Here is a 26,257-nt window from a genome sequence, read left to right on the forward strand (position 1 = left end):
CTCCCACAAGAGTAATACTGTCCCTTGTGTTTGTCATTTACATTGAGTTGACAGGCATAAGAAAACAATGACCAGATAGGTGGTGAGACAGGTTTAGAACAAAATATGTTACAGTTCTGGTTTTGGTGCTGGCCAGATGCCATTCTAAGCTAAGTTTCTGTGAAATTTCCCCTGGGGACAGCCCCACTGTGCATTAGAAATATCAGTCAAGTTGCCTTCCAAGAATGGGCATTAAATTGACCACTCAGAATGGTAGAGTGCTATTTGGCTTGAAGAGACATTTATTATGGTGCTTGATGTTTCTAGTGACTGGATTATTTTGCCATTCATTAAATCCAGAAAAACCCTGTTATACAGTGATAGGCTTCTAATACTGGTTCTGCTTCTTAACTCTAGGGGGGATTTATTTATTCATTCATTCATTTTTTGGCTGTGCTGCATGGCATGCAGGGTCTTAGTTCCCTGACCAGGGATCAAACCTGTGCCCCTTGTAGTGGAAGCATGGAGTCTTCCACTGGACTGCCAGGGAGGTTTCATTGTTTCCTTCTCTGTGAATTAAGGGAGATGGACCAGGCAGTCTCTGGCTAACAGCACTGGAAGGGAATTTAAACTCCATTCTCCCACACCATAACAGCCTACTCAATTTGGAGTCCTGAGGCTGTGTATCTCTGTAAGTATTACACACCAACACTCTCATCTACTCTCTCCAGGTTCATTTCTTTCTGTTATTTATTCCTAGATTATAGTCAGTTTAGAGGGGCTGTACTTTGAGTGAAAAAAAAAAAAACGTTTAACAGGGTGTATTCGTTATTTCACAATATTTCAAAACACACCCTGAACTACAGAAAATTTAGAGAGTGGGAGGAGTGGTGAGCTAAGTCAGGATGATTCCAAGTGAGAATGAAGTGTTCAAGTCCTAGGAAACTGTCAACAGGAAAGTTAGAGCCCTAACTCCTCCACGGCTCATTTGTTTGTCTCTTGGAAATTGTGATCTAATGATATGCTCAGGCTTGTCTTCAAACTGAGCCTTGAGCTAAGCCAGAGGCTCCTAGTGATCTGATAAACTGCTGGGAAATAACCTTGGTCCTTTCAGTTGTTCAACAACCTTGCTGAGGCCATCACGTTCAGGACAGTGAAGGGAGGACTCTGGTGTATGCTCGCTAATACCAGCCCACTGTCTGAAAAGTCTGTGTGGGTCCTCACTGTACAACAATAGGAAGTATGGACAGGCTGGCACATACTGACATGACTGCAGGGGAAACAAGCAAGCAAGTAGCCTCTTCAGTTATTAAGTAACATATTTGCTTTTCTAAAATTAAAAATATATATTCTCTTAAATGTCAAACAATTTTCACTTTAGTAAATTTAGAAAAAAAGCACCCTATAGTCACAAAATTCCATTGTCCCTAAGAGACAAAACATAAGACCTTCTTTTGACTTCTGTGAATGTGTGTGATAATAGCCCATTTAAAACACCTCTCTTCTGATTTCACAGTTTATTTAGTACCATTTTCTATGTAGATCTCTTGCCTGCTAAGTTCTCTGAGTACAAATCCCTTGGTTTCTTCTGCTGAGTAGGCATCAGGTGTTGCCAGTATGAACACACATAACCATCTCATCTTCAGCCTAGGCTGAAAACCTAGGGGTAGCCTTTGTAGACAGTGAGGCTTCTCACCTCCTAGCTCTCTCTAAAACTCTATTGAAGGCATGTCCTTTTAAGAAATGTCTTCATTTCTTTATTCTCTCCCTCCTCTGAGCTCTGAAATCCTTCATGTGTGCATTCACCATGGCACTTACGGCCCCCTGGCCTGGAAAAGGAATCTCTCCCCGACGCTTACTTTTGCACTATATATTCCCTGGAGACCCAGACACCCTAGCTTTTCATTCCCCATGGTTTCCATCACAAGGACCCGCAGAGAACTATCTAATAAACATATTCTGAAGAAGCACCTGTTTTTTTCTTGATTGAATGCTGAAAAAAATGTCTCAGTTTGTTCTTAAGAGAATAGTTCAACCTCATGGCCAGGCATATAAATATCCAGGGGTTGCAGGCCATTCCCCACTCTGCACAACATGTTCCCACACCCCTCATCTAAGCCTCACTGTTTTCAACTGGAAGGTTGAGAATTAGAGAAAAACACTTTCCTAGCATTATTCCTGTCCCGAGGGAGCACAACTGCCACCCAAAACAGCACTGTGTGGTATTTACAGCTTCCCAAGTGACGTGGCTTTCCAACCTGGTGGAGGAGAGCTTGTGACAGAGTCTCTCACCCTTGGTCCTTTCTTCCAGGGCTGAGTGCTCCACGGGATACAGATTTTCTTTTGGACTGACAGTGATGACCCACCATTAGTTGTATTCTGATTTTCTGAACTTTAAAATTTGTATGTAATTTCAGCCTTATGGAGAAATTGTTGAGCAGTATAAAGTTTCATATACCTGTTACCCACGTTCACTAACTGATAGTTCACTCCCCACCCCAAATATACAGTTCGACCACATATGCACATGTATCTATGCCAATTTCTGTATTTGGATGAATAATCATGAGTTCATGCTAACTTCAATTCCAATCTTCACTTAAGAGGTTATTCTAGTCTCACTCCCTTTCCATATTTGTAATTAGCTCACATGAGTGTGGTAAAAATGAAAAGATAAAGACTTTATAGGGCTTCTTTGGTGATCCACCTTCCAATGCAGGGGATGTGGGTTCGATTCCTCGTTGGGGAACTCAGCTCCTACGTGTTGCGGGACAACTAGAGAGAAATCTGCACGCCTCAAGTAGTGAGCCCTTGAGCTCTGGAGCCTCTGTTCCGCAACAAGAGAAGCCTGAACCAACCAATGAAGAGCCCTCGCACCACAGCGAAGACCCAGCAAAGCCAAAATTTTTAAAAAAGATGCCGCGTGCTGCAATGACAGATTCTGCAAGCCCAACCAGAACCGAGGGCAGCCAAACAAATAAATAAAAATAAATAACTATTTTTAAAAGAAAAAATATCTTTAAACAAGACTCTATAATAATGTCTGGAGTATTATAGGCATTCTATTAATTTTAGATGAATGAATGAATAAAGAGAAAAATCATTATTAAAGAGTTCATTTATTTTAAAAGGTAGAACTAGTCCCAACACGAGTGTTTCAAATGAACTATTCTAAACATTAATGGGGGAAATTTTGTTCTTAGTTGTGAAAGGTTTAAGAGAAATGTTCTTTATAGTATCAGGGATCCAAACAATGAAAGGTTTTTCAAATGATGAGAAGTATATCAAGGTTTCTAGGACCTGACAACATACACACTCATATAAAAACAAGTACAATTTATTTAGTATTTACTCTGCTCTACATTCTGCTATTGCATTGACTGATTTAGTTCTCACAACAACCCTAAGGGGCATTTTTATTATTGTCTATATTTTATAGATAAGAAAACTGATGAGTAAGTGTTAATCAGCTTGCCAAACATTCCAAGCAATAAAGAAGTTGGAATTCTGTCTGTAGATGTCATGTTCATAACCACTATACTATAAATCTTTCAAACAAATTAATGACATTCTGGGATGATGAAAGATAGAATATTCAACCTCCTGAATGTATTACTACCAGCAGTACTTATCTGGTGTAAATTTTTCTGTTACTTAACACAGTGGATAATTTTGAAATTGATGAAGAAAATTAAAAGGCATTTTCAGTCAAGAAGGCAGAAGAAAGGCACCTAAGTAGCTGAATTTCTGTCAGATGTTTTGTTAAATCTAGCTGTTTTGGTATTTCAACATACTGGACTTCTTGCAAAAGCTGTGCTACATGTAAACACAGCTTTTATATGCCAAGCATATAATCTGCAGGGCACATCCACACAAAGATATATGGTACACACCCAATTATAGACAGTTGCACTGCATTAGAGGGCCTTGGAGGTCAGCCTGCCCAAAGACCATTTTCCTGTCATATACGGAGGCCCAGGGAGGTTAAGACCACAGTCAAACAAAGCTGCTGTGCGGGCTCAGTCTCAACGGCGCGTTTTTCATTTTCTCCGGCTACCTAATACATTTGCTTGGATTTCCTATTTATGTGCGTGTGCTTATTTATGCAAAAGTAAGTGGGCCTGCTTCAGCTGCTTGGGACGTAAACCACGATAAAACAGAAAAGACGGTCAGGGCCCTGCCCATCTGGCCAACTCAAGACGAAACAGCAGCCCGAGGTCAGAGGGCCCGCCAGGCCCGCCCCGGGCGTTCCGCGCTGAGTCGCCGGCCGACGCGCTTTCGCAATCCTCGGTGTGGGCGGTCGGAAATCCGCCACCCGATGACACAGCTCCCCGACTAATCTGCGGTCCATTTCGGGAAAGGGGGGAACGCCCCGAGCCGCGGGGCCACCGGGCTGACTAGGAGCCACGGGAGGGGCCCTCGAGGGACACCGCGGTGAAGCCACGCCCGCCACACCTCCGCGGGGCTCGGGCGTCGCCCTCTCCAGCGGACGCAAAGGACGCCCCTGCTGGCCTCCGGGCCCTGGGGGCGGGGCCGCCCGCCGACAGGACCCCGCGCCGCGCCCATTGGGCCGGAGGATGAGTGACGCGAGGCCGCGCCCCGCCTCCCCCGGCGCTCCTCCCCGCGTCCGCCGCGTCGCCTGCGCTCAGGGAGCTGACGTGTCGGGGAGCGGGGTTGCGGCTCCTCCCCGCGCGGCAGCCACTCGTCGCGGAGACGGAGGGGCGGGGTGGCCGGGGCCGGCGCTCCCCCCGGCCCCAGCTCCCGGCCCGCCCCGCCGCCCCGGCCCCCCGGATGAAAGTATATATTAGGGGCTGGCGCTGGACGCAGATGAGCGGCCGCGCCGAAGGAGCCGGAGCCGGGCGGAGCTGCGGTCGCGCCGAGGAAGGTGAGGGGCGCCCCGCGCAGTCGCTGTCTCCTCCCGCCGACCTGCAGTGGACGGCGGGATTCGGGACCTGCGCCGGTGGGGGCCTGCTGCCGCCACGCACGCGCTCCAGGGCCTCGCGCGCGACGTGGACACGCGGTGCGCGTCCGTGCCCGGGGCCGGCGGCTGGGCGCGCGGAAGAGCCCGCCTCGCACCCGCACCGCCCCCTGTGCCCCGCGGCGCCTCTCAGCCTCGGCTGCCTGGCCGGCCGCGCTGGCAGGAGGGGGCCCCAGATGGGCAGGGCCCGGAATCGGGGGCTTGTCGTGCGCTTGGGAGTGGAGCCTCGCCTGGACCCGGGACGGGGGCTTGAGGTTCTCAGGCCGGGGACTTAGGCCAAACGGGGGGCGATCCTACAGTGGGGAGAAGTCGTTGGAGCTGTCCCACGGGAGCGGGTTGGGGGTGTCTTGAATATATGAGGAAGACTCTGAAAGCGCTGACAGTACAGTAAGGATCCGACTTACCTGTGCAGGACCTCAGAGTCCACAACAAAACCTACTTGCCGCTTTTGTTTTAACACTGGTGATGGGAGAGGGTTGAAATTTCTGGCTTTCCCATGGCTTGGCCAAGCAGAAAGATGGAATTGGAGGGTTTAGAGCACACATGTGCTGAGCATATGGTTTCCTGAAGATTTTATTAAGTGTGGCCTGACCCTATGCTATATTTATTTGTACGTGGCTTATGATATCTGAAACCGGATAATAGTGATTATGATACTATGTGTATGTTATAACGTAGTGCCTTTAGTTTAAGGTCTTTCTGGTGAAATTAGGAAAATGAAGGCACTGTCTATTCCTTCTCTGTTGCTGAGCTGGCTCCCTTAGCTAAGGCTAAAAAAGATTTAATATGCTATCCTGTGAAATATCTATAGGATTCGATGGTATGGCTCCTCATGTTTTTCTAAAGGTTGGAGAGGTTTACGTACCAGTTTCGTTCGTTCGTTCCGTCGCTCAGTCGTGTCCGACTCTTTGCGACCCCGTGGACTGTAGCCTACCAGGCTTCTCCGTCCATGGGATTCTCCAGGCAAGAATACTGGAGTGGGTTACCATTTCCTTCTCCAGGGGGTCTTCCCGACCCGGGGATCGAACCCGGGTTTCCCGCATTGGAGGCGGACGCTTTAACCTCTGGGAGGCGTAATATAGCAGCAGAGATAGGAGTAGGAAGGAAAGCAGAAAAGGAGCGTGAAGTGCTAAGTATCTTTTACTCCTGCCTGCATGTGTTCAGTAGGTTAGACTCTTTGGGACCCCATGGACTGTAGCCCACCAGGCTCTTCTGCCCATGGAATTTTCCAAGCAAGAAGACTGGAGTGGGTTGCCATTTCCTACTCCAGGGATTCTTCCCAACCGAGGAATTGAACCTGTGCCTCCTACATTGGCAGGCAGATTTTTCACCCCTGAGCCACCTGGGAAGGCCACATATCTTTTATGCTAGGGTTTAAATTCCAGTAAAGGTATATTTACTTCCCTCATAGCTCAGTTGGTAAATCATCTGCCTGCACTGCAGGAGACCCAGGTTGGATTCCTGGGTCAAGAAGATCCCCTGGAGAAGGAAATGGCAACCGACTCCAGTATTCTTGCCTGGAGAATCCCATGGACAGAGGAGCCTGGCAGGCTACAGTCCATGGGGTTGCAAGAGTCAGACACGACTTGGTGACTAAACCACCAGCAAACCACCACCCCTAAAGGTATATATGATAATGGTGGGCTACTACAAATATGTCATTGTTATTGACGCAGGTACGTTGGTATGGGCATATAGGAACTTTTGTCATAGTTTATAGATCTTCAACTTTTTCAGACTTTGGTTGTCAACATAAAAATCCTAATCTAGTCTCTTCTTCACTGCTGCTTACCATTACAGACATGCACACACCTCTTATCAGAATTAATGGAGGAAGTGCTATACTTTTCGTGGCATGGAGGTGGTTATATCTGGTTCACCCTGTGAAGTTCCTTTCCTACTGTCCTGCGCATTTTCTTCCTTTTCCATGATGGCATATGAACTCAGTTTTGCACAGTGAGTCAGATATAAGAACATCAAATGTGTCTATATTTCTTAATAAAGAAAGTCCAAATTCTTTTTCTTGCCATCTCTCTGTTTTACACACACACACACACACACACATAGACATCTACATGAAGACAACAGAGTCCTTTTTTCTCCTGAGAGGCAATACAGCATGAGGGTTAAGAGCATGCAGTTAGGAGTCAGGCTGTCAGGATTTGAGTCCTAACCCTTATCATTCTCCCGGTTTTGGACTGTTGGCAAGCTATCTCTGTGGTTCAGTTTCTTCCTCTGTAAAGTAATCGCAATAACAGTACCTAGGTTGTTTTGAGGACTAAGTGAATGCTGTCTGTAAGCAGTTGGAACTGTGTTTCTGTATAGCTTAGTGTTTGTTGTTATTGCCCCTTCAGGGGACACCCAGATGGAGGCTTTCTAAACTTGCGTTCGTAAATGGTGTTTGCTGTTTAATGGTCTTCATCAGGTAGAGAGGATTATTAATCCCACTTTACCGGCAAAAGGGAACAGGGGAAATAAGCAATTTAACTGAACTGCAGAATTTTGCTGTGAACTACCTTTTACTGTAAGAGGAGAAGATGGTTGGCTTTTTCTTTGGTAACTACTTCTCCTCCGTCCTTTATATCTAAGTTAAGTAATTATAATGCAATGATGATTCTTTACAGTATGTCTCAAATTACCCTTCTCACTTTTATTTCCTCTGCAGCAAATCTGGTTCCTCTTTGGTTTTTCATACCTGCAGATGTCTTTTACCTTGTTTTCCTGCTTCTAGTTTCTCTCCTTACAGTCTCTTTGTGCCATGCTCTTTTCTCTCATTTCTCTAAGGCATGGCGGCCCAGCCCTGTTAATAATCTGTGTTGGCTTCCTGTTACTTACTTGTTTAGATCTAAATTCCTTTGCTTAGTTTTCAGGGCTCTTCACACGTTAGCCCTACCTTAAACCATTTCCCATCATTCTACATGAAACTTTCATGTTTACTTCTCGTGGACACCAGGCTCTGCTTATTTCCTTGTTGTTGTTATTTTTAGTTACTAAGTCATGTCCAGCTTTTTTGGACCCTGGGTACTATAGCCCTCCAGGCTCCTCTATCCATGGGATTTCCTACGCAGAATACTGGAGTGGGTTGCCATTTCCTTCTCTAGGCAATCTTCCTGGCCTGGGATTTGAACCCACGTCTCCTACTTGGCAGATGGATTTTTACCACTGAGCCACTTGGGAAGCCCACTTATTTTCTAATCTTATCTATATAATCTGCTCAACCCTTGAGGCACAGCTGGATCATGCTTCCTTTGTGAACCCTTTCTGGACAATGCCTGTCTTTTCTTGCATTTATCTGTATTAGGTGAGTAGACTAACTATTTCCTCATTCTCTTTTTATTGTATGCAATTTAACATATTTCTGGATTATCATGGAGTACTCTTAAAAAGCATTGTCTTATCCCTTGATTGTTTTGTGTATATTGCTTGTCCTTTAGGCTTCAATTCTTAGTAAAGATGGTGGACTTATTCCTTCTTTGCAGAAGTTGCTTTGAGATTAAAATTGTATTTTTTATGACTGTAGGTGTTTCTGTCTCCTTGATATTGTTGTATTCTGAATTCTCTGTTTCTGTTCTTAGAGAGAAAAGGAGAAAGATTGAAAAGATTAAGCAGTTAGGTATTCTTTCAGTAGTAGTTTAGTGGTCAGAGGAGTGTAAAGAGGCAACCAGAGCGCTGGAATCAGACTGCCTGTATTCACACCCCAGCTCCACGAGTCAGCTGGGTTGCCTTGCTTCTCTGTGCCTTAGTCTTCTCGCCTGTAAAGTCGTGATGATAATATTTATGGCACGTGTGTGTGCTCAGTTGCTCCGTCACGTCCGACTCTTTTGCGACCCCATGGACTTTAGCCTGACAGGCTCCTCTGTCCGTGGTGTTTTCCATGCAAGAATACTGGAATGGGTTGACGTTTTGTATTCCAGTAAACAGGGTAAAACACTTCATTTGGTTAGCATAAAATTTAAGTTATGTCTTTCTTTGGTTTATTTCTTGTTTTCTACCCCAGTAAATATTTATGTTTGGTTTGCAAGTTGGCCAGGGCCCCAGGACAGCCAAGAATAAATTGCTATATAACAGGCAAAGATAAAGGGCCATGTGTTCTATGCTGTGCTTAGTTGCTTCAGTGGTGTCTGACTCTTTGCAACCCCATGGACTATAACCCGCCAGGCTCCTCTGTCCATGGGATTCTCCAGGCATCCTGGAGTGGGTTGCCATTTTCTTCTGCAGGGGATCTTCCTGACACAGGGATCGAACCTGTGTCTCTTGCGTCTTCTGCATCACCAGGTGGATCCTTTACTGCTGCACCCCCTAGGAATAGAGTTGTTGAAAATAAAATGAGACCACGTAAGCCAAGTACTTGGTGCAGTGCCTGATATATGAATAATTAGCATTGTCTTACAAGTTTGGTCTCTTATGAGTATGGTCATGGTGGAAAAGCGAGATTTCCTTAACATCGAGTGTTTAATTATTATTTTTTTTTTATTTTACTAAAATTTTTTTTCCTGTGTCGTGCTGCTTGCGGGGTCTTACTTCCCCAAGTTGGGATTGAACCTGAGCCCTAGCAGTGAAAACACTGAGTCTTAACCACCAGGGAACTCTCAAAGTTTTTTTTTAATGTACTTATTTTTAGCAGGAAAAATTTCTTTAGGTTCATTGTTGGACTTTGATCTGCTGTTGATTCCTTTTTTCTTTCAGGTTTACAGGTGCAGAAATTACACCTCCGTGATCACAAAACTTGGCTACTAGAGCATTATGAATGTTAATGACCTCAAACTCAGGTTGTCCAAAGCTGGGCAGGAGCACCTGCTGGACTTCTGGAATGAGTTGGAGGAGGCCCAACAGGTAGAACTTTATTCGGAGCTCCAGGCCATGAACTTCCAGGAGCTGAACTTATTTTTCCAAAAGGCCATTGAAGGATTTAACCATTCCTCCCAGCCAGAGAAAGTGGATGCACGGATGGAACCTGTCCCTCGAGAGGTGTTGGGCAGTGCTACCAGGGATCAAGATCAGCTGCAGGCCTGGGAAAGTGAAGGTACTGAGCCTGGAAAGATTTGCTGTAAGGTTTTTTATGAGATATACCGTTTAATGGATTTAAATCCACTAAAGTAACTTGAGTCACATCATTAATATTTTGACTTCCCTAAGACCTTAAACCAGGTGACTGATCCAGAAGTGACAGATTGTGTGGCCAGGACACTGCGGTGGCTCCTGTTGCCTGTCCCTCCATTCTCTTCATTTCTGGTGCCTCAGTTCAGCCGCGCAGTCGTGTCCAACTCTTTGCGACCCCATGAACCACCGGAGTTTACCCAAACCCATGTGCCTAGTTCATGGCTTTTCTCATTCAAGCCCAAAATTAGCTCCAGTCTCTTTCCTTTCTCATTATCTGTACTATTAGATTTCCCTTTCTGGAGCACAAGCTGAATGTTTCAGTTTATGCTGTCTTACTCCAAAAACCTTCCCTAACCCAGTCCTAGCTTGTGTATTTAGTCTTGTGTTTTATGTGTCTCTCTGATTCTACTGCCCCACACATTTCAGTTGGAACCCATAATTAACCTTTCTCTGAACATTCTGTTATGCCTTTCCTGCCTTTGCTGGTGCTTGTCCTTAGCTGTGTCTGGCCTTTATACCTTCTCTATGTGACTGGATCTCCTTGTGAGGCTGCCTGTCTCCTGGAGCTATGTGGTGCGGTGGTTCATTCTCCATGGTTCATCACACATACTGTTTGGTCCATCACCTCTTTTTCAGTGTCCCAGGCTGGAGTTATTTGTGCACACTTTTCTTTCATTCTTTCTTACAATAAGGGTTGTTTGTGTCTATATTCTTTGTCACGATGTAAACTTCTAAAGAGCAGCCCATATCCGTTGTCTATGTATATCCATAGTATTTAGAACAGTATTTTGCAATTTTAAGTTGGTTGATAAATGTTTCCTGAATTAACTGCAGTGCTTTTTCCTCTAAAGCATATCATAAAATCTGTCCCCATAACGAGTACTAATGAATGCTTTTGAAAATGGTAAAATAACTAAAATTTAGTTTTTCTTTTGGTGGGGTTAAGAACTGTGGTTTTTATAATCTACTACTCTGCAAAGAGATCCAACCAGTCCCTTCTAAAGGAGATCAATCCTGGGTGTTCATTGGAAGGACTGATGCTAAAGCTGAAACTCCAATACTTTGGCCACGTCATGCGACGAGTTGACTCACTGGAAAAGAGTCTGATGCTGGGAGGGATTGGGGGCGGGAGGCGAAGGGGATGACAGAGAATGAGATGGGTGGATGGCATCACCGACTCGATGAACATGAGTTTGAGTGAACTCCAGGAGTTGGTGATGGACAGGGAGTCCTGGCGTGCTGTGATTCATGTGGTCGCAAAGAGTTGGACACGACTGAGTGACTGAACTGAACTGAACTCTGTAAGTACAAGTGACTAAATATTGCAGCCCAGGCCCTTGAATATTTGTCCATGCTTCTTGGCAAATCTGGACCGTATTTTCTCAGCTGTAGAAAGAGCAGACTGGACTAATACTTTTCTTTCCTTTTTAAAAAAACATTACTTTATGGCAAAAATATTAATAATATCAAAGTAGCAGAAATAACTGTAGAGAAGTTGCTGATAACTCATCATATCTATGTTCTTATTTCCCCACGTTGCCACCTAGTAGTTGGTAATATACATATTTACTTTTGTAGATACGATTTATAGCCTGTATTCACACTACACTGTGGCTATTTTTATTTTCTCTTTTGCTCTTTGGCGCGCTCTGCGTCTTCCCAGAAAAGAAGCATAACTACCATTATCAACCTTCTTCTCTACCATTATCTTCATGTCTTTCTCTGGGCTTACAGATTTACTCTTTTTCAAACTGTATTCCAAAGACCTCTAGGATTTTGACTGCTGGTGAGACTGTTTCATGTGGGAAGGGCTGGAACAGATGCTAAACAGTAGGTGTCCAACCCCTTCATGTCCCCACTCCAGGAGCAGTTCTACTTTGACTTGTTTTGATACATAAATAAAACTTGATACCTGAGATTTTATTTAAAAGGGCTTGGAAATTAAAAACATTGAAATAGTTGGATGATCTTCAGGGAGGGCCCTTTCAGATTTTAAAATGTTTGTTAGTGTCTAATGTAACTTTTCACTTAGAACAGGGCTCTGCCACTAAGATGTGAGAGGGACTTTCAGGCGAATCCTTCTGAATGGAGGACTGTGGTGACACTCTGACCCTCACTAACTTTGGATTCATTGGTCCTTCTCTCCCTCCCTGGGTTTCAGAAAGGCTTCTACTTCAGACCAAAAGCCACACAAGGCCTTTTCTTACCCTCTGGTATGCCAGCTGCCTGTATTTCTCCTTTTGGTTTTATGGGGATAAAGTCTTAGAATTAACTCTTTGGAAAGATAAAACTTTGACCTTGTATAATGGGGACCATTAGCAGCAGTGAAGACTTCTTGTACTTGGAATCTATGTATAATTTAATTCTTCTTATGTTGGAATCTATGGAACAAGCCCAGTGACCTTTCATTTAAATTAAAATCCGGAGCGGTTACAAGCAAGTCTAGTATAAGAAAGTACAAAGCAAACTTCCTTTTGGCTTACTGTCAAGGAAGCAGTAGTTAATTGTGGCTTCAGCAGTAGGGGTGGAGAAGGAGACTTGAACAGACGTTACATCCTTTTCACTTGGAAACCACCATATGTTTGCAAAGTTTGTAACAAAATGAAGTTTCTTCAGTAAGTTATCTAAGGAAAGAGAGTTCCATTGCAAAGATTAGGATGCTTTATTTCAGACAGTAGGAGATTACTGATAATTGTATCAAAGCCAACCGGGCCCCAACCCCTGTACCCTTGCTGCCCTAACCCCATCCCAGTGCCCCAGGACAGGGAAAGTAAAAGCATTCTACAGTAATTTCAAAGTGTCTGGTGACTATTGGCATCAGACATTTTAACACCTAGGGTGGAAAATTATTGCTGAAGGATGAATACATAAGTGACCATTGTGGTCCTTACTGAAGAAAGTTCTTGTTTTAATTTAATTCTTGAAGCACAGAAAATGAAAGAGGAGTCTGAAAAATCTCTTATAAAACTCAGATCTTGAAAGAAGTAATTTAGAAGCTTCGATGAGAATATTATTTTAGAAAGGATACTTACTCTGGAAAAATATATTTGCTTTAAAAATTCCATTCTAATAAAGAATTTTTTTAATAAAAAAACAGCCCATGCTTAAACTGAACACAAAGCAACCTTCTAACTTTATGTTATAATAAATCAGTAGTCAGTGTTAGGTTTTTTTTTTTTGCCTATGAGACATTTAAAAAATTAATTTATATAACATTGTGGTAGAAAAGTAAATGGATTGTTTAGAAAAAATGTATTAATAACTATTTCCTCTACATTTTCTGAAATCTAGTGCTCTGATATTTCTAATAGATGTTTTATTTTAAAAGTCACACATATTTTGGAGAGGTTGGAAAATACTAAGAATTACAGGAGAAAAAAGATAAATCTCTGCTGTCTCCCAATCCAGATACTCAATAGTAATATTTTATAGTATTTTCTTATATATACACACATACATTAGGTTCACAGTTTATGTATAGTCATGTAGCCTGCCTCAGAATTTGTTTTATGAAGAAATTTCAAGCGTATTTGGAAACAGATATTTGGGGACAAAAAATAGTATAATGAAATTCCACATATATATCAACTTAAATAATTTTCAAAATTCTGCTTCATATATCCCTTTTATTTTTCTGTTATAGTATTTTAAGGCAAATTGCAAACATTGTGTTATTTTTATCCTCATAAAGTTTAGTATGCATCTCTTAAGTATAAGGATATTTTCTTCCCCTAATTACAGTGCCATCATTATACCTAATGAAATTTATAATCACCCCCCAGTATCTAAAGCCAGTTCAAATAGAGATTTCCCTTATTAGTCTACTTTTTGTTCTTAATATTTTGGGGAAATAGTTAATCTATAAAGTAATTGTTCAGCCTGTGAAATGTGATTAAAAATTAAACTCTTAGAATGCCTCCTCTTTCTTGAATAGTCTTCGTTTCCACCAGTTGATTAGCCTGTTTACCCCACCCTTTGTCCAGTAGTGCTGACAGTTTAGACGGAAAATTCTGACGATGCTCTATTTCAGAAGCACTGGTGTTAGCCTCTTTGTTTCAGGCACATGCCCAAATCAAAGAGTATGTTTGAGAGGAACAAGTCCAAGCAGGAAGTTATCCAGGAAGCAGTTGACCTGGGAGAGGCTACTGTAAACTCCTCTCTGTTTGCTGTAAGTGTTACCAGGATAACTGCTCAGACTCTGTTGGGCCCACATGCCTGACTCTCTGAGGAGAGAGCTCTACCCGTATCCTGGAAATTACTCACTCTGGCTTGATTTCTTTCCTCTTTTCTTTTTAAACCTGTGTTTTGATGTGTGTTAGGTCCTGACCTCTGTGGGAAGGTAATTAACTCTTGTGTCATATAATGAGAAAATGGGAAGGATGATATAGTACTGTACATTTCAAGTTTTTTTCCCATATTTTTGTGGGAGTTTTGAAATAAAAGTTCATAATTTCCTAATTGTCAGATGTGTTAAGTATGTTTTAAGACTGTTTATAAAAACAGTCAACAATTTTCAGATAGGTGCAGTGCTGCCTGTATAGAATTAACGTCACGGCACTTACAGTTTGAGATCATGTGTATTGCCACGTAACTACGAGGCTTACAGAATTTTATTGGCCCACTTAATTTCAGGAAGTATTTGATCTGTCATAAAGCAGATACTAATTTATGCATTACACACTTTTGATAAACAGTGCAGTTTTACTGCAGTAACATGGATCAAGTAGATGCATACTTCAGCTCGGCAGGATTTGATATTGTTAACAACAGCTATGGCTGCATTTAGTTCTTGAATTGCAGCTGGCTTTAATACTCTAGGGACTGCTTTCTTTCCTCTTGTTTTTCTCTGGCTGCTCATGAGTCAGATGTATAAACAGGAAGAAGTTACTGCAGACACCTTTTTATCTCAAATGTTTATGAATTGTGTTATAGTTCATTGTAATAGTTGCGGCTGGCTGGAGATGAGTTGTAAATGTAAATCTGCCTGTAGATGTACATGTGGCAAGCATGGTGTCACTGCTGTTTTTAAGACATAGTGATTATGGGTTATCAGATCCGCAGGTGGAAAGAAGAATTGGAGAAAGTGTGGAGAAAGAATTGGAGATGTAAAGCAATTATCCTTCAATAAAAAATTAATTAAAAAAATAAGTAGAGGAAAAATTAGAAAAATAATTGGAGAAAGTGTGGCATTGGAGGGCTTAGGAAACAAACACATGCCGTTTATTTGAATGAAGGAAGAGGCCACTACCAGCTGTTGGTTTGCAAAGCTTTAAAACAGAACCATTTGGAAATCTGGAATGAAGCAGTGGTTTAGGGAACTGATCCAAGGAAGAGAAAAGGTTATACAGTGATAATTTTGATAACTCGTTAGAACCTGGGGAAAGTGCCGATTGATGTTGGGTGGCCATCAGGCGAGCCAGAGCTGAGACATGGGAGTGACTCTGGGAGTGTGGCTCTTCCCTTTTATTAGTAAGGGAGCTGAGGGAAATAATGTAACTTTGGACCGAAGGTAAAAGTGAAAAGTCAGGAAGGACGACTGGAGCCACATTAACAGTTTGCTGTTTAGTTGCTTAGTCATGTCCGTTTCTTTTGTGACACATGGACTGTGGCTCTGCAGACTCCTCTATCTCTATGGATTCTCCAGGCAAGAATACTGGAGTGCGTTACCATTTCCTTCTCCAGGGGATCTTCCTGTCCCAGGGATCAAACCTGTGTCTCCTACCTTGGCAGGCAAATTCTTTACCACTGAGCCACCAGGGAAGCCACATTAACAGTACAACAATTTAAAACACAGGTGCTCTATAAAGAAAATAAATAGTACAAAAAGAACAAAGATCTTTGTGTCCAGAATATTTATCTGGGACTTTTGGGGAACACATTTAGAAATATTTTTGATTCCAGCACCTTTGGTGGTATATGAGGGTTGAGACAGTAGTAGTAGTAATAGTGTTAGTTATGTCTGATGCGACCCCATGAACTGTAGCCTGCCAGGCTCCTCTGTCCACAGGATTCCCCAGGCAAGAATACTGCAGTGGGTAGCCATTTCCGTCTCCAGGGGATCTTCCCGACCCTGGGATGGAACCCGGGTCTCCTGCATCGCAGGCAGATTCTTTACCTAATGAGCCACCAGTGAAGCCTGAGATACTATTGAAAAACTTTTTTTTTGTCTCACTTAATGTGATTAGAAGGAACTGTCTCAGATCTGCTGGGTTAAAATATGAACATATTGTATATGTATTATATCTGTTTTCTAAATTTTGAAGAGTTGCGCATTCTGAAGTACGTTTCTGAAATAAATTTAGTTTAGGTAAGGGTTTGTGGACCTGTAATTGTAGATAATGCCTTTTGGGTCAGCGACGGCAGAATTAAATTTATTTCGTAGAAACCATGGTTTCTTTGGTAACTGAAGAAATAGCCAAATGGAAAATAGTTTTCAGAACTGCTTTATATGGTTCCCCGTTCCCTTCAGACTGCTTCATCTCAGCCAGTCTTTGTTACATGGTGGCGGCAGGGCCTGTTTAAGGGCACCACAGGGCCGGAATGCTGTTAGAGATTCAGTCTTTGACAAATTTTGGAGAATGTGGGCTCTTGGCCACCTCAGCAGCTTTTCCATGTAGGGTGATGGGTAAGATATTTAAGAAAAGGTAGCACACCTTCTCATGAATGCGATGGAAACGAGAAGGAGGGGCAAGAAGGCAATAGGAATGACAGTTACACAGCGCCTAAAGGTTATGGTGCTGTATGCTGTATCTGTTACATGTGTGGATGGGATAAGACACTGCTGGAGGCGGTGCAGGGTTGGTGAGTAGGCCTTGGAGCCAAGTTCCAATCCTGATTCACACTGTTTAGCTATGTGACCTTGGGCAAGATCCTTAACTCATCTGAGCCTATTATGTCTAAAAAGGGGAAAATTATACTTACCTCTTAGATTATAGTTACTGTAATAATTACTGGAGTCTAGCATTACTCTTGATCTTTTATTTTCAAAGTCTAATAAGGTACAGTGAAATGCTGTGGAGAAAACAAGGACAGTCTCATCATAAGCAAGGAAGAAGGAGAGAAAATTAGTTCTCAGGTAGCTAAGCTCTCTGCTTCATATCAAAGGTGAAAATTATGGAAATATCTAATGTGCTTTTAAATTTTTTGATTGAAAAAATTGCCAGAAAGTTCCTGCATGATATCCTTGGCTATGCTTAGTTACCACTGAAGACAGATTGTAGAATCAGGATACTTTTGATTTTATATTAGATTTATTAAGAATATTTCTCTGAGTTCACAGTGTACTAGTATATTAGCTGTAGGAAAGCCTAGGGCTTTCCTGGTGGCTCAGGATGGTAAAGAATCTGTCTGCAGTGCAGGAGACTTGGATTTGATCCCTCTGTTGGGAAGATCTCCTGGAAGAAGGGAATGGCTACCCACTCCAGCATTCTTGCCTGGAAGATTCCATGGACTGAGAAGCTTGGTGGTCTACAGTCTATGGGGTTGCAAAGTGTCAGACATGACTGAGCGATTGACACACACACAATGTATATATCAAAAACATGTAAGACCAAAACACACATACATACACACACATACATAAAGCATAAAGTTGGTAATTTAGACAAACAAAAAAAATTGGTACTAGTCACCTCTGCCCCCTCTGACTTGACCTGCAATTATGGATAGTGACCTGCCTCATTCATAGAATTTCTGAGAAGTTTAATAAAAGTATGAAATTCAGAAAATAGAACAAAACCTATCAACCATTGCTTTATCACATTTGACCTTTTACAGCTTTTCTAGCTTCTCAGAGATCCACTCTGTATGTTACCTCTTCCTGCAGGTTATTCTACCTTCTGGTGCTGAAACTCCACTTTAGAGAGATGAGGTAGTTCCTAGAGATGGTATATGGCAAGATTTTATTTATTTATTTATTTTTCAAATCCAAACTGAGAGCCTCTGTCTTTTTTTATTGTTTCACTTGCAGTTTCAAAAGAATTCTGTTTCACATCCTTCTGAGCTGCAGTAGATGGCCCATTAAAAAAGCATTTTAAACAATTTTACTGAAGTATATAATTACATGCAATAAAATGCATTAGTTTTATGAGTTTTTAAAAAATTTATACATCCATAAAACTACCACCCCGATCAAAATATAGAACATTTCCATCATCCCACAAAGTGTCCTAATTTTTGCAGCACATTCCCTAAGCTCTTTCAGTTGAGTTTGGTTTCATACCCAGGTGTCCTGACCTCAGAGCCTGGCTTCTTAACCATTGTTCTACACTGCTTCCCCAACTCAGGATTTCTTGTCTTTCCATTTGCTGGATGGTAGTTTGTCTAGTATAGTTACATGCTAGTTGATTAATCAGTTATTATTGATTGATTTGTAGGCTGGAGGTAATTTAATAGCATCATCATTCATCCTGAAGTCTGAGGATCTTCTTCCATCCTTTTTCTTGACCTGCCACAACTAATAAGTTGTCAGGTGCTTGTAAAACATTTGCAACGTCTCTTGGTCTTTGCCTTCCATCTTTATCAGAATAATAATTATTGGTTCATTACAGTATATTATTAATTGTCTGGTGTTTGGTTGGATTATATAAACTTCATTATTTAATAATAAAAATGTTTTTATTAACAATGTAGTCATCCATGATTACTTGTGAATTCCTTATTCTTTATGCCATCTGCAGTTAGGGTGACTCTTTGCAGCTACCTTTGTATGTGTAACCCTAGTGTGTTGAACTATAGAGTGATACAGGTGTTTTCTTTTTTAGGACTTTTCCAGATTTCTCAGAACAAAGTGGCAGTTCTTCTTCTAGCTGGTGGGCAGGGGACAAGACTCGGTGTTGCATATCCCAAAGGGATGTATGATGTTGGTTTGCCATCCCATAAGACACTTTTTCAGATTCAAGCAGAGCGTATCCTGAAGCTTCAGCAGTTAGCTGAAAAATATCATGGCAACAAATGCATCATTCCATGGTAAGATATATCTCACTGTGGGAGAGTGTCTCAACGTATATTGGCTTATAATATTCAAAATGCATATATACTTTATTCATAAGCAGAGGTGTTTCCTGTTACTACAGATTTTCTTGGGAGCTGTACTTTATATGTTAAAATCAGTATGTATTATAGCTAGGTAGATAATCACTATAGCCTTAATGAGCAATATATACTTATTTCCAACTTTAACCCCTACCTGAGTACCTTTGGATCCTCAGAGGGTTCTCTCAGTCCGTAAACTTCATACTGATTGGTAGTTTGTCTGTGTACAGAGTTTGATTGAAAATCAGTTTCCCTCTGAAATATGGAGGCATTGGTCTATTGTTCCAGCGTTGCTTTTGAGAGATCTGTTGCCATTCTGATTCTCAGTCTTTTTTTTCTCCCTTTTTCCTCTGAAAGCGTTTGGAGTCTCTTCTTATCTTTAGTAACTGAAATTTCATGATGATGTATGGATCTGTTTCCAGTCACTTCTGTGGGCGTTCAATGGGTTCTCTCACTCTAGAAACTCATGTCCTTAAGTATTGGGTTATCTTGTCCTCCTGAAACCCCCTCCTTTTGCCCCCGCCTCCCCCCCCCACCAAAAAAAACACCAAAAAAAACCCCCGAAAGCCTCACTGATATTTCTGTTGTGGGCCAAACTTGGATTCTGTCTCTGCTTGTATGCCAGCTCCCCAGGGCCTATCTCAGCCAATGTTCATCTTCTGAACACCAAGAGATTATGGGAAATTCTGCTCTGTTTTTTAAAAGGTTTTGATTTAGCTCTTGAATCTGTTTCTCAGAGCAGCTTTGGAAGTTGTCATGTTTTGAGGGGGAAATCAGCTGTGTGTCTGAAATCCCTGAAGTCACTAATCTTGTTGTTTTAGCCCCAGGTGACTAACAAAAGCTCTGCTGATTACTCTGTCCTGCCTGGTCCAAGCTCAGATTCCTTAACCACTGGCCTTTGCCCCAGATCAGCAAATACCCCCAGGAAAAGGCAGCTGCATATCTGAAGGTCTCCTTTGAAAGATTCTCACTATCTTAAATTTTAAGTTCTAATCCATGTTGCTTTTGTAGCTCTCTGATGCCTTTAAAAATAGGCTTTTTATATTTACCTCAGCTTTTCTAGTTCTTAAGAAGGGTATTGGCCAGCTGTGAACTGTTTTTTGTGGTTTTTTTCATCTTGGTTCCCTTGAGGACTTTTGAGGGACATCTGTGTTTTAAGTGGGCAGAATTCTACTTACAAGCCTTAGTCTCCCACTTTCATATTGGATTTTCTTCTCTTTCTTTCTCCTCACAACTCAGAATTTATTTTTCTTACGTGGAACAGTTTAGTCCCTTTTCATTTGAATCATGATGCCCAAAGTTTTTGTGCCCAGAGTTCAAATATCCAGGATAATTTGTTAATCAGGCAGATACTGGCTGTCCTGGGAAATTTTGCAGTATTCTTCATTTTTGCATTTAACAGATATTAAGTGAGTACCTGCCTCTAGGTGCTGGGAATATATCCGTAATCAAAACAGATAAAAATCCCTATATACACATAGTTTACATTTCAGTAAGTAAGGGCAAAAGCTATTGTAGTCAGTAATTACAATTTTAGATAGAATTTTTTTCTCTTTTACTACATTGGCATGGGTTGTATTTTTGTGACAACAGAGTGTATATTTATACTTTTATGATTGTAAATAAAGGGTGAGCAGAGCCCAGATGTCATTTCATAATTTAAGTAGCAAGAACCATAAGAGGTAATCCGAATGTATTGCATTTATGCCTTTATCCCTTTTCTTAGAACAGGAGAGGTTTTGTCTTAGACTACAGAGTTCTGAAATGTTTTCCTGGGCCTCTCTGTTGCAGGTTCTCTGTTACAGGAGGTATGTTTTAATATTGTGTTACAGAGTTATTTTACAGCTCAAGCAGCAGAACTTTATTAAAACAGGCAGCAGATGGTATACTCTGGAGACGTGGGAGTGGGCCATCCCCCAAGGACAGGCCACAGATTTATTTTATACATAAGGATTAATGAAGTTGCTAGAAGAAATTCCTGTTGGGTAGCAATTAATGCTGCCTTATTCATGAAAGGGATGAAGGAAGTGAAAACAATAAACAGTGCTCTCAAAAATTTTCTTTATCTTGGGAAGTAAACTTTATTTTGCCCTAATTCGCATAGCATTATTGCTTAGAAGATCTGCTTTTCTCTTGCAAGGTATATAATGACCAGTGGCAGAACAATGGAATCTACAAGGGAATTCTTCACAAAGCACAAGTACTTTGGTTTAAAGAAAGAGAATGTAATCTTTTTCCAGCAGGGAATGCTGCCTGCTATGAGTTTTGATGGGAAAATTATTTTGGAAGAGAAGAATAAGGTTTCTATGGCTCCAGGTTTGTAACTGTGCTTACTTAATGGTGAATAGAAATGGACTTAACACAATTCATTAACTTTTTTTGTTTTTGAAGTATGGTTGATTTACATAGTGTAGTTCATTAAGTTTTGATTTTTTCACTATGGTGATTTTGATGTCAAAAAAAAGGGAGCTTTATTGGGAGCAGGGGTTATGCAAAAAGAGTGAGTATAGAAGCTATGTTATTACTGTGTAATCTGCAGGTTCAGTTCAGTCGCTCAGTCATGTCCAACTCTTTAAAAAAATTAATATTTTGCTTAATATAATTAAATTTGTCAGTGATTTTAAAAAATGGAAATGCCCATGGGTGAGATGAATATGCTTTTATACTTGCTGTGCTCTTGATAGCTATTTGAGCATCATTCAGAGTATTTATTCTCTTTACTTAGTATTTTATATACAGTATTGTTCATGGCCTCATTGTTTATCGTAGTGAAAGATTGGAAACCATCTGCTGTTTAAAAAATGAGGCTAGATTATAGTTTATCTGTAGCATTCATTCTTAAACAGTATTAAAGTAATCGTTTGTAGATATCAAATGACAAAGTGAAATCGTTTCAGTAGGTTAATTAAGAGAATGGGAAATACAGAACTCACAGATTCTCATCTGTGTGACTCACTTCTTGGAGAAAAGGGTGAAAGGAAATAAAAAATAGTATTTACAATGGTGCTCTGCAGATCGCAGCAACCCTTGCTTAATTCTTTTTAATTAATGGAAGAGTTTACTATTTTTAGCTTAGTTTTGTGAAGTTGTCTAATTTTTTTGTCATCATTTAGGCTGTAACTGAGGTTGTTATGGAAGAAGTATATTAAAGAAACACTAAAAATAGATGGAGAAAGAAGAGGCTTTGACCTGTACTTAATTTAAACCACCACAAGCCTTCATATGAATCTGCTTTTTAAAAATTGTTTGGTATAGATGGTCATATATTTTTATTATTGAGCTGGATGAAATTGGCAGTGTTGGGGCTGTAAATACAGAGCTAATTTGACTCATGCAAATAAAACTTGAAATGTTATAAAATAATCATTGTCTGATAAAGAATTTTATGTTTCACTGTGTATTATGGGCCAGATTGTTGAAAGGACTGAGTTAAAAGTATGTTCTTCAGGATTGCCTAGTCTTATATTAATAATGTTATTCTCTGTATACTTATGGTAAATTATCTTTGAAATCACATAGTATAACTTTTTGACCTCTGAATTCTTACTTATGGATACTCAGTTTTTGTTGGCCCTGTCATGTAAAACTGGTTTTCAGAGATCTTCTGCCCTGTTTAGAAACATTGAACTATCTTTGAGTTACCTTCATAATGAGTTTTGGTTTGCTACTAACAGGCAGTTTTTTTTTTTCCCCAGATGGGAATGGTGGTCTTTATCGGGCTCTTGCAGCCCAGAATATTGTGGAGGATATGGAGCAAAGAGGCATTTGGAGCATTCATGTCTATTGTGTTGACAACATATTAGTAAAAGTAGCAGACCCACGGTTTATTGGATTTTGCATTCAAAAAGGAGCAGACTGTGGAGCAAAGGTAATGCCTTTCTCAACTATAATGAGGCTTTATGTGGTCTTTTTCTTGTCAGGATATAAGTTCCAGGAGTCACGCTAGACTTTTTAGGGTGATTTGGATATTTTAGAACCATTCATCTTCTAAAGTAGCTAAATTGTCCCATAGCTACTTTTTCTTTAATTCGCAGCATTTGATTCTATAAATAATGATGTATGCTTAGTTCATCACAAGTAAGAATTTACAATATGTGAGGATGATTTGTAAGTACCTGGGAAAGTGAATGGTCATCACTGGGTCTGGGCTGGACTTAATAATATCAAGTTGTTGGATTCATTAATATCAAGTTTCTTCCTATGGCAAAGTTACTGGAGTAGTAAGTAAAAGAAATATGGTAGAAATAGCACATGAAGACTCAGCAATGCATTTGACAAGGTAACTAATGATAGTCTTGTGCATAAAGATGGAAGTATGCAGATAGGGGGGAAGGGAAGTTAAGGAGATTAAATAACTGCTTGAGTGCCCACAAACATACCGAAACTGAAATAGAGGGAGGTTTGTAATGCCATATAACTAGACTGCCCTTGCCATAGTAATTTTTAGCATTTTTTCCTTAGTTGCATAGATGATAATATAAGAGACTTGACTTTGTGACATGAAAGGCCTTAATAATACTTTTGGAAGATTTTATAAAATGCTAATGGTGTAAATATTCCTTTCCTGGAAATCTGTAGAGGTATCAGGTCTCACTGAATTAAAGTATAACATAATCCTGATCGAAGTCCCAATGAGACTGTATTGGGGATATTTGAGAAAATTATTGTAAAGTTTAGAGGAAACATGTAAAGATGACCAGGAAAATGTTGAAAAAAATGATAATTAGGAAGGAAGAGTGTTAACAATCTATTAGCTATTAAAATAAAAAGTAACTTGGAGTGCAGTACTGAAACCAGAATAGAATGACAGAATAATGGAACAGGTAATCGGAAACAAGCTCACATATATATAAGAATGTACTGTATACAAAGATGGCGTTTCAAATCGTTGCAGGGAGATGAATGGGAAACTGGCTTAAAATAAACTGTCTCCCTCAGAGCTCATATCAAGATCAATTTCAAGTGGATTACAAAGTGAAAAACGAAGTGAAAAAATATAGAAGAAAGTTTAAAATAATTTATTTATTTACTGCAGTTAGTTGATTTACAGTATTGTTGGAATAATTTTATAATCGACATGAAGGGGGAACCTTTCTGCCAAAAGCAAAAGCCATGTATAGGTTTCTGACAAAAGCAAATTAAGCTGCATATAAATTTTGAATATATGAATTTAAAAAGAAGTGCTGCCCTGTTGGTGGGAATGTAAATTGATACAGCCACTATGGAAGACGGTATGGAGATTCCTTAAAAAACTAGGAATAAAACCACCACATGTCCCAGTGATCCCATTCCTAGGCATTTACCCTGAGGAAACCAAAATTGAAAAAGACACATATATCCCATTGTTCACTGCAGCGCTATTTACAATAGCTAGCGGAGAAGGCAATGGCAAGCCACTCCAGTACTATTGCCTAGAAAATCCCATGGATGGAGGGGCTTGGTTGGCTGTAGTCTGTGGGGTCGCTAAGGGTCGGACATGACTGAGCGACTTCACTTTAACTTTTCACTTTCACACATTGGAGAAGGAAATGGCAACCCACTCCAGTGTTCTTGCCTGGAGAATCCCAGGGATGGGGAAGCCTGGTGGGCTTCCATCTATGGGGTTGCACAGAGTCGGACACGACTGAAGTGACTTAGCAGCAGCAGCAGAACATGGAAGCAACCTAGATGTCCACTGACAGATGAATAGATAAAGAAGTTGTGGTACATATACACAGTGGAGTATTACTCAGCCATGAAAAGGAACACCTTTGAGTCAGTTCTAGTGAGATGGATGAACCTAGAACCTATTATGCAGAGTAAAGTAGGTCAGCAAGAGAAAGATAAATATCGTGTTCTAACGCATATATACAGAATTTAGAAAAATGGTACTGAAGAATTTACTTTAGGGCAGCAGTGGAGAAACAGACATAGAAAATAGACTTATGGACATGGGGAGAGGGGAGGAGAGGGTGAGATGTATGGAAAGAGTAACATGGAAACTTACATTACCATATGTAAAATAGATAGCCAACAGGAATTTGCTGTATGGCTTAGGAAAGTCAGACAAGGGCTCTGTATCAACCTAGAGTGGTGGGATGGGGTAGGAGATGGGAGGGAGGTTCAGAAGGGAGGGGATGTATGCATACCTATGGTTGATTCATGTTGAGGTTCGACAGAAAACAGCAAAATTCTGTAAAGCAATTATCCTTCAATTAAAAAATAAAAGAAAAAAAGAAGTGCTGCCATAAGAGATGTATCTTTATTTGGAGATTTTCTGTTATAAAGATGCCATTTCCAAATTAATCTCCAAATCGAATGCAAAGTCGTAGAAGCTAAAGTCTTAAATTTACCAGTAAAAGTTTTGAGAGATTAAGTTGATAGACCTAATAAGACTCCTCCTAACTCTGAAAATAAAGGGTTTAGTTCACTGATTGAAGATCTCTGTCCCTTTCAGTACTCTATGAGTATCTGTGCCCTACTGTAAATAGCTACTGAACTGTGATAGTGCATTGGATTGTACTTGCTGAGATTTGCTCCGCCTCGGAAGATTCAAGGTTTGGCTTTCAGTCCTCCTGCCTGTTCTGGGGTGGGGCTCAGCTCTGAGTGGTTTCAGGGTGCTCTCCACTTCGGAGAGGAGAAGGGGAAGATCAGAAACTGTACTCAGCTGTGCCCTGCCAGGGGCGCCTGCTGGTGCCTGACAGTAGCCCACGGTTCCTTCTTCAGATCCGCTCTTCCATCCCCTAACAGGAATAGTAGGTTAACTTTTTAAAGCTACTAAGCTTTGAGAAGGCAGTGGCAACCCACTCCAGTACTCTTGCCAGGAAAATCCCATGGATGGAGGAGCCTGGTAGGCGGCTGTCCATGGGGTCGCGAAGAGTCGGACACGACTGAGCGACTTCACTTTCACTTTTCACTTTCATGCATTGGAGAAGGAAATGGCAACCCACTCCAGTGTTCTTGCCTGGAGAATCCCAGGGACAGGGAAGCCTGGTGGGCTGCCGTCTATGGGGTTGCACGGAGTCGGACACGACTGAAGCTACTTAGCAGCAGTAGCAACAGCAAGCTTTGAAAAACAAAGCAGAACTGTATTTCTGACTTTGTTCCACTTGGTGTCACTCTTCTTTCTAAGATAGAAGCTTAAAATTGTACTGCTCTGAGCTTCAGCATGTGTGTGCTCAGTCGCTC

General features: G+C 41.1%; 1 protein-coding gene across 5 annotated transcripts in view; it reads left to right on the top strand.

Annotated features, from left to right (window-relative positions):
* Positions 1 to 4,365: 4,365 nt before the first annotated feature.
* UAP1 (UDP-N-acetylglucosamine pyrophosphorylase 1) overlaps positions 4,366 to 26,257 on the top strand; it is a 33,822-nt gene continuing 11,930 nt past the window's right edge. For 3 of the 5 annotated variants that reach the window (XM_055401945.2, XM_055401946.2, XM_055401947.2), the window contains exons 1-5: positions 4,708 to 4,864; positions 9,644 to 9,980; positions 18,820 to 19,024; positions 21,231 to 21,406; positions 22,786 to 22,958. In XM_055401945.2, the coding sequence (XP_055257920.1) occupies positions 9,701 to 9,980; positions 18,820 to 19,024; positions 21,231 to 21,406; positions 22,786 to 22,958 (834 nt within the window). In that variant the 5' untranslated portion in view covers positions 4,708 to 4,864; positions 9,644 to 9,700. Of the gene's footprint in view, positions 4,865 to 9,643; positions 9,981 to 18,819; positions 19,025 to 21,230; positions 21,407 to 22,785; positions 22,959 to 26,257 lie in introns of all 5 variants that reach the window. The other 2 variants (XM_088835982.1, XM_088835983.1) reach the window with 2 other exon arrangements.

Source organism: Moschus berezovskii, chromosome 4, assembly GCF_049115385.1.
Source record: "Moschus berezovskii isolate FMDL1 chromosome 4, NW_MosBer_1.0, whole genome shotgun sequence".
Taxonomy (NCBI): Eukaryota; Metazoa; Chordata; class Mammalia; order Artiodactyla; family Moschidae; genus Moschus; species Moschus berezovskii.